Genomic DNA, 16,797 nt, shown 5'->3' with positions numbered 1-16,797 from the left:
CCAGCTCCAAACCTATTCCAATTTCTCTCTGACTTCAGATGTTCCGATACATTTTCCCAATGTACAGTATTTCGAAAATATGTTTTCTCTTTACAAGGTACAATTTATGGTAATAAGGTACAATATGAAATACACAAATATGAATAGAGAACCATGAATACAAACATGGAGAAACAGATTTGTTTCATGAATCTTTCCTTCGAAATGCCAGAGTAAACATCTCTTCAGCTTCTCACAAAATAACTATCCTCCAAAAGTGTCAACAATCTTCATTTTCCAAGACAAAACTATACAAACATTACAAAGTGTTAGACCAAAGATATTCTTCAGTCTAGATTCCCCAATTAGTACTTTATGTCTTGCGTAGTGTAAATATATCTTTGTAAACAGAGATACATAGATGTGTACCTCCCTTCTGTCAGATATGTCGTTTACATTGTGGTAGTAAGTGGTATCAAACGAACATAAACGTAAACTTAATCCATCACCATACTTTCAAAATGTCCTTTGAGTAACAAATACAACCATGTCACAAGTTTAACTCCATATTTACCCATCCTCATAACCATCCTTATCTCTCCCACTTCATCACTTCTCATTCCCCCAGACTGTCTTTACTACAATTACCTGTTTGACACATTATGAAGGGTATAACCCCTTGGAAAAAAATATATATAAGTAAGTTTCACTGTCCTACCCCTTGGTCAATAAAATTGTCTCAAAGTAAAATGACAAGATACTGTAGCGTCACAGCTCTACTCTACATAAGGCCTTAGACGGTGTGAAGCTGTTAAGGCCTTAAGACGGTATCAATTTGTACAGGACATCATGGTGCAATAAAATGTGCAGTATTAAAAGTCCATTTGAAACTTATATAATGACTACTCATTTCGGTATAATGACTACTCATTTCTTCACAAGATTTGCCGGTAAGTGTTCCATCAAAAATATTCACATGTCAACCCATACATAGACAGTTTATAGTAAATACTGTAGGTGTTTGCAAATGCTCACTAGAAAATACCTACTATGTAAAAGCAAGATTACTTAGCCCAAGTTTCCATAAACATTACTGGGTTATTTCTGCTATTAAAATATGATTCAGAAACTCTGATATGTCAAGCTCCTAAAGAGGAGCATATTTCTAGTACTCCAAATAGATATAATTGAAGGCTACTGCATCTTTTTAAAACCCTAACAAAAAAAGAAAAGAAACAAAAGACTGCTTTTCATTTCCAAAAGGTTGTTCCATTCCTCCTGTCTTCATTCACTACCCCATCATAGACATGCCAATGGACCATTATCTGCTGTCCCCTACCAGTCCTGTTAGACCTGTGGACCAAGGCCACATGGGAGATCACAACTTTCTGGAATGGAACACAGCACCTCTATACATCCATAAGGAGCTCGCTGTCCAGAGGGACGTGGAGGCACTGAGGGTATTGCTGACATACATTTAGGATGGAATCATTGGTAAATGGCTATTTTGTCCACACCACATGACCTCTGTGTTACGGGCAACAGCTACTGACGATCTAAGGACGATTCAATTGCATCTAGCCATCGAACTCAGCGGTTAGTGTGATTATGCGTCTACGTTGCGAGGAACCTCTAGCTTCACGCGATACGCAGAGTCGCGTACTATATATTCATACACTACGAGAACATCTGTAATGCATACAGTACATGCTGTTCAGCTCACCTTTGCACACACTAGGCTTAAGTTGGACTTCCACAACCTGTCTGAGTCACAAAGACAATAAGAAATGACCGTTCGGACATACAACTGTAAAAAAAAAAAACGTTGAATCTACATGAGAGTGAGATATTGGTTAAGCGTAACTGAGCGTCTAGTCTGTCATTGCGGAAACTACAGTATTATTGTTATTGCACAGTTGCCTTTGACAAGAGAAAAGCTTGCCTACTTTTGAGTCTTGATCCCAACTTAATCATGACTTCCATTGCTCACATAAATGCATAGCGCGTGTGTGTGTATATGAAACATTAGCCTGTTATCATTGCTGCGCTAGATCTAAAATTAGGAACAGTTCTATTTCTAACCTACAGTACTGTACAGTAGTTGCTAAAAGACAAGTGGGAGGCAGTTACGCAACAGTTTCATATTCATACACACACATACATACTACATACACACATATATAATATATATATTTATATGTCCCAGTTAAAAAAAATCGATTTCAAATTGCACAACAGACTACAACAAATAAATAGGCCACATGGTTAGCTAGGGATGAATGGTGCGTTATCCCTCAGTTAATTCACAGTTAATAAGATGCGCTGGTTGACCCCCAAACATGGCAACGGTGTCAGGGGCAGGCGAGCCTTCGTTACATTACCATCACAAGAAGCCCTGTTCTAATACTCAGCACATGGACACACACTTCACTTGGCAGGGAAAACGAAGGCAGAACTCTGTAAACACAAAATCAAACACACCCCAGATAGTGAGGCGGGACCCCAGCGGGACCGGTACAGGTGGTACAATACTGAAAGTGACAGTGACATCATCCATTAAAAAAACACCTTTATGACTCAGACATCAATGAATGATCACTTATGACACACACACTCACACATATTTGAGGGTAAATGGGGGTTACATGGTTTGGAACACACAGGGCCCTGTTTGCATTGAATGGATGAACACGCTATGGTTTTGGCAAGGCTTGACTCTTTTTTCTTTTTTTTAAGAGCACTTTGTGGGTATTAAACTCCTTCGTGGAGAGGTGGGTCCTAAACACAGGTCTGTGAATTGCGTTTCCCACTCTTAAGAGGACCAACATGACTAAGACCTGTGCTGGGGGTGGGGACAGGCAGTGGGAGGGACAGGTGAAGGGGGGAGGTAGGGATGAGACATGTGATGGGGGACGCAGGGGGTGAGACAGATGATGGGGGAGGCAGGGGTGAGACAGATGATGGGGGAGGTAGGGGTGAGACAGATGATGGGGGAGGCAGGGGTGAGACAGATGATGGGGGAGGTAGGGGTGAGACAGATGATGGGGGAGGCAGGGGTGAGACAGATGATGGGGGAGGTAGGGGTGAGACAGATGATGGGGGAGGTAGGGGTGAGACAGGTGATGGGGGAGGCAGGGGTGAGACAGATGATGGGGGAGGCAGGGGTGAAACAGATGATGGGGGATGCAGGGGTGAGACAGGTGATAGGGGACACAGGGGGTGAGACAGGGGGTGATAGGGGGGGCACGGGGTGAGACAGGGGGTGATAGGGGAAGCAGGGGGTGAGACAGGGGGTGATAGGGGAGGCACGGGTGAGGGATAGGTGACGGGGGAGGCGTGGGTGAGGGACAGGTTAAGGGAGGGGAGGCGAGGAGGAGACGGGATAGGGGATGGGGGGGACAGGTGATAGGGGTGAGGGGGGTCAGCTACTAGGTTCCACTGGTGGAGGGGGGTTATTGCACACGGCGACAGTAGTAGCCCAGGACTTTGCATTTCTCACACAGGTGCTGGGGGTGCTCCTTACTCTGGTCTGACACATCCAGACCATCAGGCTTCTCTAACGGACGCTGGAGAGGGAGAGAGAGGGAGAGAAGGAGGGAGAGGGAGAGAGAGAGGTTGAGGGAGGGAGAGAGAGAGAGGGAGGGAAAGAGAGAGAGAGAGAGAGAGGGAGGAAGAGGGAGGGAGAGAGAGAGAGGGAGAGAGAGGGAGAGAGAGGGAGAGGGAGGAAGAGAGAGGGAGAGGGAGGGAGGGAGGGAGGGAGAGAGAGGTTGAGGGAGAGAGAGAGAGGGAGGGAGAGAGGGAGAGAGAGAGAAAGAGAGAAAATTAGTCACTGAGTCACAAACGCACAGAGAAATACATCCAACTACCGCATTGAATAAAAAGCAATAATAATATACAACTCTGTGACCCCAACACTCTGTCAGCAATTTGTTTTACGGTTTGATTCAGCCCATCCCTGCTTTATTCCCAACAGCTTGACCACAATAATAACCACAAAACGTTCCCAAACCATGAGTTTACTTTGAATGATTGGTCTCAGACTAACCAATCTCATAGATCTCTCTCTCTCTCTCAATCACAGTGCACAGTGCAACATTAAAGAGAAAGTCTGATGATTCCAACCTGTATGGAAATACCACATGCACCACTCTGGGAATGGTCTTCTTGGAAATGGTATGAAGGACACAGAGAGAGAGAGAGAGAGAGAGAGAGAGAGAGAGAGAGAGAGAGAGAGAGAGAGAGAGAGAGAGAGAGAGAGAGAGAGAGAGAGAGAGAGAGAGAGAGAGAGAGAGAGAGAGAGAGAGAGAGAACATGTCGCTCTGTGCCAACAATTTTTGGATGTTACTCAAACAATCCCACAACAATCGTTGTGTTTCCCCACCCATTGTTGTAAGTTAGTTTTATTTCTTCCAGAGGGTCTCTTAAACATCGGATTCTTCAGATTGGTTTTTAGAACTGGTGAAAAAACCATGTTGCCATGAGCCAAAGAAAGGATATGCCTCCCTAGCATGTCTGCCACCGCCTCCCTAGAGGCTCACTGATGTGTGCGAGGAAAAATATAAAACTAGCATCTGCTGAGAAGATCTCTAGAGTGGAATTATTTGTTGGGGGTGGAAACTTACATGTCCATGTCTAGTTGAATTGATGCAACATGTGTCAATGCTTCCAGATCACAGAAATCTGGTCGACATATACAAGCGGGCGTTGCTGTACAGTACATAGGCTAGGCTACATTATGGTAGAGAGAAATATCTTGAATCTGTATGAATTACACAGAGCATTAAGGGTAACATTTATAGAAATATTAGTTGATAGTCTATTAGAGACAGCCCTGACAGGCTGATACTGTGGCTATGGAGAAGAGGAAATCGGGCCTGGCTAGACAGGGGGAATCCTATCAATATAGAGGAATTAGAATCTATTAGAAGTTGTTTTCGCATTAGAGAAAATTCCTTTTGTTTGGAAACCTGGGGCCAGTTGCATAAAGATAGACCCAGTCGTAGACTTACATCTCACTTTAAGTCAGTCTTGCTAGACTCTAACATTTTCCTGTTGCATAAAGCTAGCCTATGTGTGACTAAAGTAAGACTGAGATAGCCTGTCACGCAATGCATTCTAGGTAAAATAAGACACTTGACAGAAGAAAAAAAACATGGTGGCCGAAACAGATATGAGCGATAAACTCCCTTTTCATCTGCTGAAAACGTATGTATATTGGAGGCGTATCATGTGGAGAAAAGTATACTGCTTAGCAGTTTTAACCAGTGTAGTAGTTTACCGCGCTGGAGTTACAGTGTTAGCTAGCTACTAGCCCTGACTCGTTCCCATCGCGACACAGCTCTTAAATCAAGCTTAGCCAGGGAGGAAGGTGGCTAACTTTCTAACCTCAAAATATGTCAGTCTTATTTTTTATGCAACAGGCAGTCTTAATTAGACTGGTCTAACCTGAGAATATAAAACTAGTCTAAGCCTTAGACCAGTCTTAGTCTATGTTTATGCAACTGGCCCCTGGTGTCAGGCCCCTCTCTTACTGTCGCAATATTTATTGAATGGGACTTTTTAGAAAATATGCTATACTATACATTTTCCAAGATTCATTGTCATATCACACATACAGATTGAAGGTCTCGCAAGACTCCTAGATTTGAGATGCCCTGCTGTTGTATGGTGGGGTAAAGGTAGAACTCAGGACTCAGCTCAGGAACTGTTCAGGACATGAGAAATGTCACAGTTCAAGCCAAAGTTGGGAATCAGACACCGATGTGAGGGATAAGGAAATACAGAATGTGTAATTCATTTCCATGAGTTATGACACCCAGCAAGGTGAGTGAGGGCTCTCTGACTGCAGAGTACGTGGGAGGTTAGCGGGCCGTCTGAAACGCTGACAGGGGGATGTTAAGTGGGTGACATTGCAAATGCATGGAATTTGCCTGCCAGTGTGAGCCACAACACACACACACACACACACACACACACACACACACACACACACTCACACACACACACACACACACACACACACACACACACACAAACTTTTCCCACCAGCTGGATCCACTAGACTGGTTCAGAAGCATTGTACAGTAAATCTGACTTTGTCTTTAATGTACAGTAAATGAATGCTGCCCTTTCATGGTGGTTGTGACATGATGGGATCCTCTTTTGATTTGATTTGATTTGTATCAGGTCCTAGCACGGTCCTACATCTTACATGACCTCTTAGATATCGGTAGGGTAGACAACAATCTGACTTGATCACCAGCATACCAGGTATGAGGAAAGTCAGATAAATGTGTCTTATTTCAGCAAATTATCCCTTTAAAGTAGTAGACTGGAGTAGAACTCCAAGCACTATCCCACATTTTCTTTGTATTTTTTTTTGTTATGTTCTAAAATTCTGAGAGAGGTGGTTTATGTGTTGAAATACCTCTTTCCTGCCCAATTTAGCATAATTGCTAACAGAGTAGGCATGTGCTCTGTCCTGGTGTTCAGACCAGAAGTGGAGCGACCCAGCACATCTCTTTCATGAGGTGGAATTGGAAGTATGTGTTGAAATCTGAAGGGAAGTAGAGTGAATTCCATCTCACACCTCTACTCTCTTCTGATCTCATCTGAAAGCTGTGGTTTATTATATTGTATTCACGTTTAGACCGAGGCAGATGACATGACGAGGCCTCTATGAGGCACAGCACAGTGCCACAGATGTCACACGTTTTGAGGGAGCGCGCAACTGGCAGGAATGTCCACCAGAGCTGTCGCCTGTGAATTGAATGTTCATTTCTCTACCATAAGCGTTTCCGAGAATTGGAATTGGAATTGGAAACGATTTTGGAGATGACTAGAGAAATTAACATTCAATTCACAGGCAACAGCTCCTTTGGACATTCCTGGAGTTAGCATGCCAGTTGCGCAGCTTTTTGTTGTTGTTGTTGAGTGGCTTTTTATTGTGACCAGCCTAAGGCACATCTGTGCAATAATCATGCTGTCTAATCAGCATCTGGATATGCCACACCTGTCAGGTGGATGGATTATCTCGGTTGGTTAGCATCCCGGGTCAGTTTAATTAGTTACTGGAAGGCATGAACATAATGGAATGCTGACATGGTATGTTTTCCATTAGTCAGGACCCTATCAACCATCGTAAAGTTGCTATCTGTGTAATAAAAAAGAAGCAATGGAAGTATATCAACACTTCAGGAGGACACTGTGTCAAGGGTAGGATTCATGGAAATGTATAGCTATTCAACTTAAAATGCTTCTCTCCTCAAATTGACCATTGACTATACAGTGGGGGAAATAAGTATTTGATCCCCTGCTGACTTTGTAAGTTTTCCCACTTACAAAGAAATGAACAGTCTCTCATTTTAATGGTAGGTTTATTTGAACAGTGAGAGGCTGAATATCAACAAACAAGAACTTGGAGGAGAAACCCTCGTTGGCAAGCACAGAGGTCAGACGTTTCTTGTAGTTGGTCACCAGGGCCCGGATTCACAAAGCGTTCTTAAGAAAAAAATTGTTCTTAAGAACAAAATTTGTTCTTAAGACAAAACTTAAGAAGATTTGGTATTCATGAAGAAAATCTTATCTTTTCTTTAGTTTTTTCTTAACTTTCTTCTTAAGATTTTTCCTAAGATAGAACTTAAGAACAACTTAAGAACAAATGAGATTCTCGAAAAAACAAAGTTCTTAGATTTCTTGTCAAATTTCTTCTCAACTTTAAGAGAAGCTCTCACCTGTCTTAAAGCAGCTAAAGTGAAAGGTAAGTCTTACTTGAACAATTTTGTATTGCATTTATTTGTTTGTTTGTTTTTATTTGGATTTATTTGATTTTATTAATATTTAGTTTAGCCCTAGACAATGTGTTAACACATTTTGTTAATTCAAGTTGGTCAGAGTACTTTTGTGTGAATGTAGCCTATCACATAAAGCATGTTTGAGATATAACTGAAATGGGCCTTTCAGCCTGTGTCACATGTAGGCCTATTCCTAGATTACACCACAATGTACTCAGAAAGTAAATCAAGGAGGCAGTTGTTGTATTTTATGTATACTACTTAATTAATCATAAGTAAGATCATAAGTTCAAAAGAGAGAGAGAGAGAGACACAGAGGTGTAAAAATCACAGTTCAAAATCTAAGAACTTCTTAAGTGAGAAAACTAAGAACTTCTTAAGAACTTCTTAAGTGAGAAAACTAAGAAGTTCTTAAGACATAGGACAATTCTTAAGAAAAAAATGGTGAATAGCGTTTAAGAACATTCTTAGGAACATCTTATATTTTTTCTTAAGAATTGTCTTAAGAATTATCTTAAGAACACTTTGGTGAATCCGGCCCCAGGTTTGCGCACATCTCAGGTGGGATTTTGGTCCAGTCCTCTTTGCAGATCCTCTCCAAATCCTTAAGGTTTCGAGGCTGGCGCGTGGCAACTCAAAGCTTCAGCTCCCTCCACATATTTTGTAATCTAATCTATCTATCAAATCTTACTTAGGTATGAAGCTAGTAAGCATTTTGTTGACATGGACCTAGAGGTAATGTGATAACTAGCCTACTTTGTTTTGGATGGTTAATATGCAGAAGTCTAGCAGTAGTTGTAACTGTGGTTACCTTTGTAGGAGGAAAAAAACCTTACTATGACTATAAACAATCGTTGGCAGTACATGTCGTTCCTACTCTCCTGTGCTCTGTCCTGATATGTACTTATGAGGTGATCAATTAATTCCTACATCACCTTCCTTCTGAATATTCAGTGAATACATGAATTATATTATCACAGCCAGCCAGTTATGCTCTCTTTTCCAGACAAATGTAGTTATATTATTAGTTATTAGCAGTATATCATTGTGATGGTTTTCCCAATAAATTCTATCACAGAGGTCTGTGTGCAACTGAAATAAGAGCGATTGCAGTTGGCTGGACTGCCATTTTAAACATACCTTTTCAAGGTTATTAAATGAAGATTATTTCAAAAACATAACAATGATAAATAGTAGTGGGGTGACATAGTTGTATAGTTATACAACGTCTTGCTAGTTGAGCAGTTCATTCGAGGCTGTTTTATTGCCATTGACGCGAATGCCTTTGAAGTATCTGAACTTTATGGATGGATCAGTCTCAAAAGTATAAGCAGCCACAGAGACCTCTAATGTAGCCACATTGCACTCTCGATATCTGGACCCAATTAACCATGGCTGCTTATTTCACCATTAAAACAAATGCAGAACATCCCTCCACCACCCTCCATCTCCTCCACATTGACATCCAGATCCATGACTGAGGGGTCGTTGAGGTCACAGTCAAGTCAAACCTTATTTACATTTCCATGATGAGGACAAACAACTGAGCAAAACAGTGATAGAGTCTACACTCTATACTCATGGTTTTAACATTCATACGCAATTAGAAAACAGGTAATTTTACTTTTGATATAATGGTCTATATACAGTCTACATAACTGTTCCACTGAGATGCGTGGACATTAGTCCAACGATGTCAGTAGTGATTCTTTTTTAAAGGTTATTTTTCACCGTATTTTTAAATTCCGTTTTATTGGACAGACATGGTGGTGGAAGACAGGAAGTAAGGAGGAGAAGAGGAGGAGAGGGTATGTCAGCAGGGCATGGGCCAGATTAGAGCCCACGAGAAGAGAAACAAAAGAAACTCTGATGTGAGGATGCTGTTTGTAGACTACAATTCAGCATTCAGCAATCCAGTCCCCTCCAGACTCGACAGCAAGCTCAGGCACCTAGGCATCAACCCCAGCATATGCAACTGGATCCTGGACTTCCTGTGGGACCGTAAACAACTGGTGAAGATGGGTTTTAAGACCTCCGCCCCTCTGACCATCAGCACAGAAGCCCCCCAAGGCTGTGTACTAAGCCACCCTCCTCTACTCCCTGTACACCCACGACTGCGTAGCCACTCACAGCTCCAACACAGCGATCAAGTTCGCCGACGACACAACAGTGATGGGCCTGATCACCGAGGGCGACAAGGAGTGAGGTCTCTCAACGGCGACAAGGAGCTGGGGGTGGACTTCAGGAAGAGGAGACAGGCACAAGACCCCATCACTATCAACGAGTCTGGTGTGGAGAGTCAACAGCATCAAGTTCCTGCAGGTTCACATCACCAATGACCTCATCTGGAATGAACACACCAACCAGGTGGTGAAAAAAGCACAACGTCGCCTCTTCCATCTCAGGTAGCTGAAACTGTTCGGCTTAGGGCCCAAGATCCTAGGGGCCTTCTTCAGAGGCACAACCGAGAGCATCCTGACAGGAGGCATCACTGCCTGATAAGGGAACTGCACTGCCCAAAACCGCAAAGCGCTGCAAAAGGTAGTGCGGACAGCTGAGAAGATCAGAGGATGTGAGCCTCCATCCATGACACCTACAAGGACCGGTGTGTCAGAAAAGCCCTCAGGATTAGTAGGGACCCCAGCCACCCCAATCAGAAACTGTTTGAGCTTTGCCACCGGGTAAACAGTACCAGGGTCTAAACAAGAGGCTGACAAACAGCTATTTCCCCCATATTCATATTCATATTCCTTAGGCCATGGTGCTAGACCACCGGATGACACAAGATAATGGTGCTAGACCACCGGACCACCAATGGCCATGGTGCTAGACCATCGGACCACCAATGGCCATGGTACTAGACCACCGGACCACCAATGGCCATGGTGCTAGACTACCGGACCACCCCAGGCCATGGTGCTAGACCACCGGACCACCCCAGGTCATGGTGCTAGACCACTGGACCACCCCAGACCATGGTGCTAGACCACTGGACCACCCCAGACCATGGTGCTAGACCACCGGACCACCCTAGGCCATGGTGCTAGACCACTGGACCACCCCAGGACCACTGGACCACCCCAGGCCATGGTGCTAGACCACTTGACCACCCCAGGACCACTGGACCACTCCAGGACCACTGGACCACCCCAGGCCATGGTGCTAGACCACTGGACCACCCCAGGACCAGCGGACCACCCCGGGCCACGTCAGTAGTGATTCTAGAACAGTACCTGCTTGTGCGGGTAGACGTTGATATGGCACTTGATACATTCTTGCCCCATGTTGGCCCAGGAGTTTCCACTCATCCACTTCCTCTTACACTTGGGACATTTGTACTCTCCGAAGCACCTCTTCTTCCCCTGGTACGGAGTCAGTCCCTCACCTTTAGGCCGAGCCTGAGGACACAAGGGAGAGATGGTCATCTGGTAGAAATGTAGAGTAAGCCATGGATAAGTCATTACTGTTATAACATAGACTACATACAGTCTATGAGGTTCAACATTGTTTTGTAATGCAGCAGAGAGGGAACACGGACAGGCCTGGAAACGTTTGCATTACCTGAAACACAAGTTAAAGGGATAGTGCACCCAACAGTTAGCAGAATTCCATATTCGATTTCTTAAAGGAGTCGATGGACCAGGACAGACTTCAATCCATATTCGGTTCTGTTTTCTGGGCGCTGTAGCATAGTTATAGCAAACAATAACGAATGGACATTAGCATAGTTGAAATCTCATGCTCAAATCATTTCAAAGTGATTTAAATCAAGCCAGTGAGTTTTTTCAGAGGTTTGGGCAGGACATTTCAAACATGCTAATTTAAGTACCATTGACTTCCATTGGTTTTTGGTAAAAAAATAAATAAAAAGGCTAACCGTTAGCAGTTAGTGACAGTGGCCAGATAAACAAGCGTGTTTTGAAGTCTATCTTGGTCCATAGACTCCTTTCAGGGTAAGGACCCACATATGTGATTGTGTAATTTAGGTGAACTAATCCCTTTAAAGACCATTATGTCAAGTCTAGTGTTGTTGTATCATGAATGTTCACTGTCATTATAGCTGTATAATATATTCCTTCAACTAGAATGTGGGAGATGATACAAGCAGTGATGTCAGCCCCTCCTGGCGCTCACGGGAGGGCCGTATTTTAGGGCGGGGCCTCGACCGTGAGCTCATGCTGCCTGGCAGCGTTTTCTAGGCCTCTACAACAGCGAAGGGGCGTAAGTCCAAAAATGTCCCCCAAGGGTGTCACAAGCAAACGTAGGATTGATGTCATCGCAGGGGTAAATCACAGAGCTTTACACCGTCCGGCCAAAACAAACCCAATTAGAGAACCTCACTGGCGTTGTCTAAACCGCGTCACATCGGAGTATTTACGCTGCAAATCACAATGTACTAAAATAAAACTAGCGGAAAAGAAGTCATCTGGATGGGTCTAAGAGCGTGTTTGATTATCAACACAGTGATTGTTGGAGGTTTTGGATGGGAGACGAGGACTGATAAGTGAATTGTCTGACTAACTAATCATCTAGTGCTTACTTTAGCCTCAGAAGCTATGCGTGAAATAGACAAGATATATGATCTCCACAAACAACTTTGTGACACACAGAGAGTTTGGCATGCTATTCTACTCTGACTCAATAGTATGTAAACCAACGCCATCCATTACAGTTGGGGGGTACTTCCATAGAGGGCAACGTCTCCAAAAGAGTTCAACAAAAGAGCGGGCTCTCTCTCCTCTCTCCTCGCTTATCCAGATGAAATCTAACCTATACCAGTCCTGCCTACCCCCTCAGCCAGAGGGAATGTTTTCAGACACAACAGAGAGAGAAGCTGGCTCCAGGTTTTGAGAGAAGAGCTGGGGTATGGAGTAGTGTGTGGGGGTGTGGTGAGGGGGGGGGGTGTGTGTGAACCTCTCGTCCATCCCGTGTGAGTAATGTGAACTGTAATCACCAGCGTCTGGTCCTGTCCAGAGCTATGCCAGAGCTTAGCATCACAGCTAGCCGAGGCTAACTATGATAGACTAGAGTTCTCCATCGTCCAACTTCGACGATGACTCAACACAATGTCAACACAGCATCACTCACAGTGTGACAGCACTGCAGGCAGGCAGGCTTCTGGAAACAGTGACATGGTCTGGCCCCTAGCGCTGGGGTCCGTACGCACTAAAGAGGTCATGTGACCACCAGCGCGTCAGTCACAATGACAGTAGCATGGTAACACTTTATTTGGAAGAGATGATTTAGCCATGGATGTGTAACCAACGCTGCACGGGCTGTCATTTTAATTTGTCACGTGTGAAGAGTACCTTGATGTTTCTCTGGTAGTCTTACAGGGTTAGACATATTCATTATATCTCTCACTGAAATGGTTAGGATCGTTTTTTTATATGTATTCTTCTCTCCCTATTTATCGCTACCATAGAAACGCCACTCATCATCTCCGTAACATCATTGGTTCCTCTGTGCTCCATGTGAAAAAGTTAACTAGCTCTCTGACTCTGTGCCATAAGATGCACATGACACTGTTTACAGCGACCTGACCTGACCTGACCTGGTCTGGTCTGGTCATGGTCAGAACGGATTCCTGATCAACCATTTAACACCAGCGGTCAGACAGCACAGCATACTCCCTAATCAACATGAAAATATGTTAAGATCACACACAGCCTGCAGGGGGGAGACAGGAGCACAAAGGCATGAACGTGTAGAATCACGTTGGAGGCACATGTTTGTCACGGTAACGGAACAACAGTCATATTTTGGGTGAATGACTTGGGCTGACGCACAGACACAGACACAGACACAGACACAAATACACACACACACACACAGACACAGACACGTCTCAGTCTGTCATGGAGGTCTGAAACTCAGGAAGAGGAGATGAGGTCTAGTCTCATTGTTGTCTTGCACATTCCTCTGGTCACTTGAACACATAAACACACTTTGGAATGACTTGACAAAACCATTTCTGTTGTTGTGCCTTGTTTCGGACCAGCTGAGCAGTATGCCACAAGCATCTGTAGGCCCTCACTACCATGTCCTCATACGGAGGTCTTCTGAGGGAAGGAGAAGCTTCGTTGCTGTTTCCCTGATGGGGATCACAGAATTCCAAAATGTTTGGGGACAGCTTGTTTCTTATGATCAGGTCAGGAGGACATTTGAAGACATTTGTTTTGATGTGAAGTCGTTACATGCATGACACATCCTGGTTTCCATTAATGGTTCGACAGACAATTTGGTTTCCATGAATGGATCAAAAGACCTTTGTGCCACCTATGATGGAGTTAAGGCAAATCACGTGTGTGTTTGTGCGTGCGTGTGTGTGTGTCCTGGCTGCAGCCTTACAACTGTAGCCTTGCGACAATCAACTGCAAAATCAGCTGACAAGGGCGTAACCTACATGCTGCTCTCCCAGGGTGTGTGTGTGTGTGTGTGTTCTTGTGTGTGTTCTTATGTGCGTGCGTGTGTGTGTGTGTGTGTTCGGGGTGCATATTGACATTGGTGGTTCACTCATTGGTGTCCAACACTCTGTAAATACAACCGTCCACTCTCAGCCCCGCGTGATAGGGACATGGACATATCTAACCCCATTAAGGCCTTTTCGGGTGCCTGTTGAGCGAAAACAAAGGTTTTGAAATAGACAGGGCCTATTGATAATGTCCGCCGCCGCATCGAAGACGCCTTTGTGTTTGCTGTTTCACATCTTCGGCGCCGGGGGTTGTACAGAGTCAATGTTTGTTTATGCTCAGTAGGCCGGACCCTCGTGTGCTGAGATAAGGGTCAGTGTGTTTAGAGGGATCGGACTGACTGTCCTCTCGAGGAGAGAGTTTCACAACACCGCCGTGACCGGTCAACCACGTCCTGCGAACCGCAGCGCAGCAGTGTCATCACACACAATCTCTCTCACACACACAGACACACACACACACACACACACACACACACATCCCCATTAGGTCACATTCTTCAGAAACATGTACGCCCTCCAGCCAGCACACACACACAGACCATCATCATCATCATCATCACCTTCGACAGACACAGAGGGAGAGAGAGGGAGAGGGGTTGAGGGAGAGAGAGAGGTTGAGGGAGAGAGAGAGGTTGAGGGAGAGAGAGAGGTTGAGGGAGAGAGAGAGGTTGAGGGAGAGAGAGAGAGAGAGAGCTGGATGTAAAACATTCACTTCCTCTCCCTCCAGTTGTGCTCCCTGAGGATAGAGAAGGGGGCCTGCAGATCTACTGCCAGAACCACCTTACACACACACACACACACACACACACGCACACACACACACACACACACACACACACACACACACACACACACACACACACACACACCGCAAATGCCACAGGCCTACAGTCATCAGGGCCAGCTGGGGAGGGTCCCTCCAATCCAGCCCTCCCGGACTGCAGAGAGGGGAGGGAAAGGGAGGAGAGGGAGAGGAGGGGGGAGGAAATCAAAAGCAGATGCCCTCCATAGGGGCGAATAAGAGAGAAACACTTGAGATTTCGTTTGTAAAAACGCTGCTCTGCTTTGAATTAAGCCATAGTAGTTGAGAGAGAGAGAGAGAGAGAGAGAGAGAGAGAGAGAGAGAGAGAGAGAGAGAGAGAGAGAGAGAGAGAGAGAGAGAGAGCGAGAGAAAGAAAGTGAGAGAGGAATGGTAAAACAGTCCACCACCCAACTTTAGCTGAGGCCGCAATTGCGACACATCGGACTCAACATAATGAGAGGGAATGTGAAGAACTTGGGGCAGAAACGCAGGTTCGAGGGGCACAAACACCACGGTGCCGTAATTAGGTTAGAAAAGCACTCGATAGAACATAGAGATACAGAGAAGGAGATGGGATCTGGGGGAATGTCACAGCAACATCATACAGTTTCTTCATTCACCTGAAAGGCTGACCAGTAACCCAGAGGACTGCAGGGACTTCTAACCCTTAATCAGCCATGAGAGTAAAGAAAAATGTTAGGCCTATATCTTTGCACTCGATCAAATTTCTAGTTCAACAACTAGTGGCAGGGTTCGACAGTAACGCTTTTTCACTTGCCCGGAGCAAGTAAAACATTCGCCGGGTTTGTTTGCGCGAGCCCGACGACGCTGCTGGATCCTGGATATTTGTACCTGTGTGCAGGAAGAACAACAGACGGTGCAGGCGCCAGACTAGATTAGATGATCGTGGAGTGAAGATATTCCCGTCCGCTTTGATAATATCTTCACTCACAATCATCTAGTCTAGATCATCCATGTTGCAATCTCATCCACTTGCTCCAAGTCATGATTCGGACTTTCATGTCTGAGAACGTGACCGAAGAGACTCAGGAAGCACAGGATCTTCAGGTGCCGTACCAGCAGGCTCCAGAACAGCTTCTTTCACAGTTGACAGTTGACAATTACTGTTACTTTGAGGCTAACCTGGTTGAGTGCCGAAATCCTTTGCAGAATGTAGCTACCCATTTGAAACGAGTGACACGTTAAACCAATCAAATACCCATGGCGGACCTTCGGGTTTTCTTGCATTTTCTTCAATGTTGCAGTCCTACCCGGACAACGCGCATGAGAGCGAGCAACCGTTCTGCAGGCATGTGGGAGAGATTAATGGAATGGAACATCCAATGAAATTGCGTGTGTGTGTCGCATTCTCCGATCACTCTGTCCAGTTCAATCCAAGCCAGAAGGGCTCTAAAAATTCTCCAGACCTCCAAAAGACGCGTGAGATGAGTTGTTTATACCTGTCAGTGTAGTGGAGGTGATTTGAAACCCCTGCATGTCACTCTCAGTCTGTGAGGATGTCCTCTTGGCCTAATGGCAGACACTTGTGTCTTCCGCATAGAAGACCTGTGTTCAAACCCCGCCCGAAAACCCAAACCTCCAAAACTGCCCTCTAAACCACATATTCTAATCAGATGACCTAACTTTGATCATGACGTTTAGTTGTTATTATATTGTACTGTATTGAAGATGTGTGTGATTGTTGCTGAACAGATTACCAAACTGCGTTTCAGATTACCAGAGCAGCT

The 16,797-nt window shown here is 44.8% G+C and overlaps 1 protein-coding gene across 1 annotated transcript in view; it reads right to left on the bottom strand.

Annotated features, from left to right (window-relative positions):
- Nucleotides 1–3,400: 3,400 nt before the first annotated feature.
- Nucleotides 3,401–16,797, bottom strand: part of zcchc24 (zinc finger, CCHC domain containing 24) — a 43,167-nt gene continuing 29,770 nt past the window's right edge. The window contains exons 3-4 of the mRNA XM_080539588.1: nt 11,006–11,170; nt 3,401–3,545 (exon numbers count right to left, since the gene is read on the bottom strand). Of these exons, the coding sequence (XP_080395714.1) occupies nt 3,432–3,545; nt 11,006–11,170 (279 nt within the window). The 3' untranslated portion in view covers nt 3,401–3,431. The remainder of the gene's footprint in view (nt 3,546–11,005; nt 11,171–16,797) is intronic.

Source organism: Nansenia antarctica (assembly GCF_963989245.1).
Source record: "Nansenia antarctica genome assembly, chromosome: 1".
Taxonomy (NCBI): Eukaryota; Metazoa; Chordata; class Actinopteri; order Argentiniformes; family Microstomatidae; genus Nansenia; species Nansenia antarctica.
The sequence above is the reverse complement of the archived record's forward strand: the minus strand, read 5'-3'. Positions and strand labels throughout refer to the sequence as shown.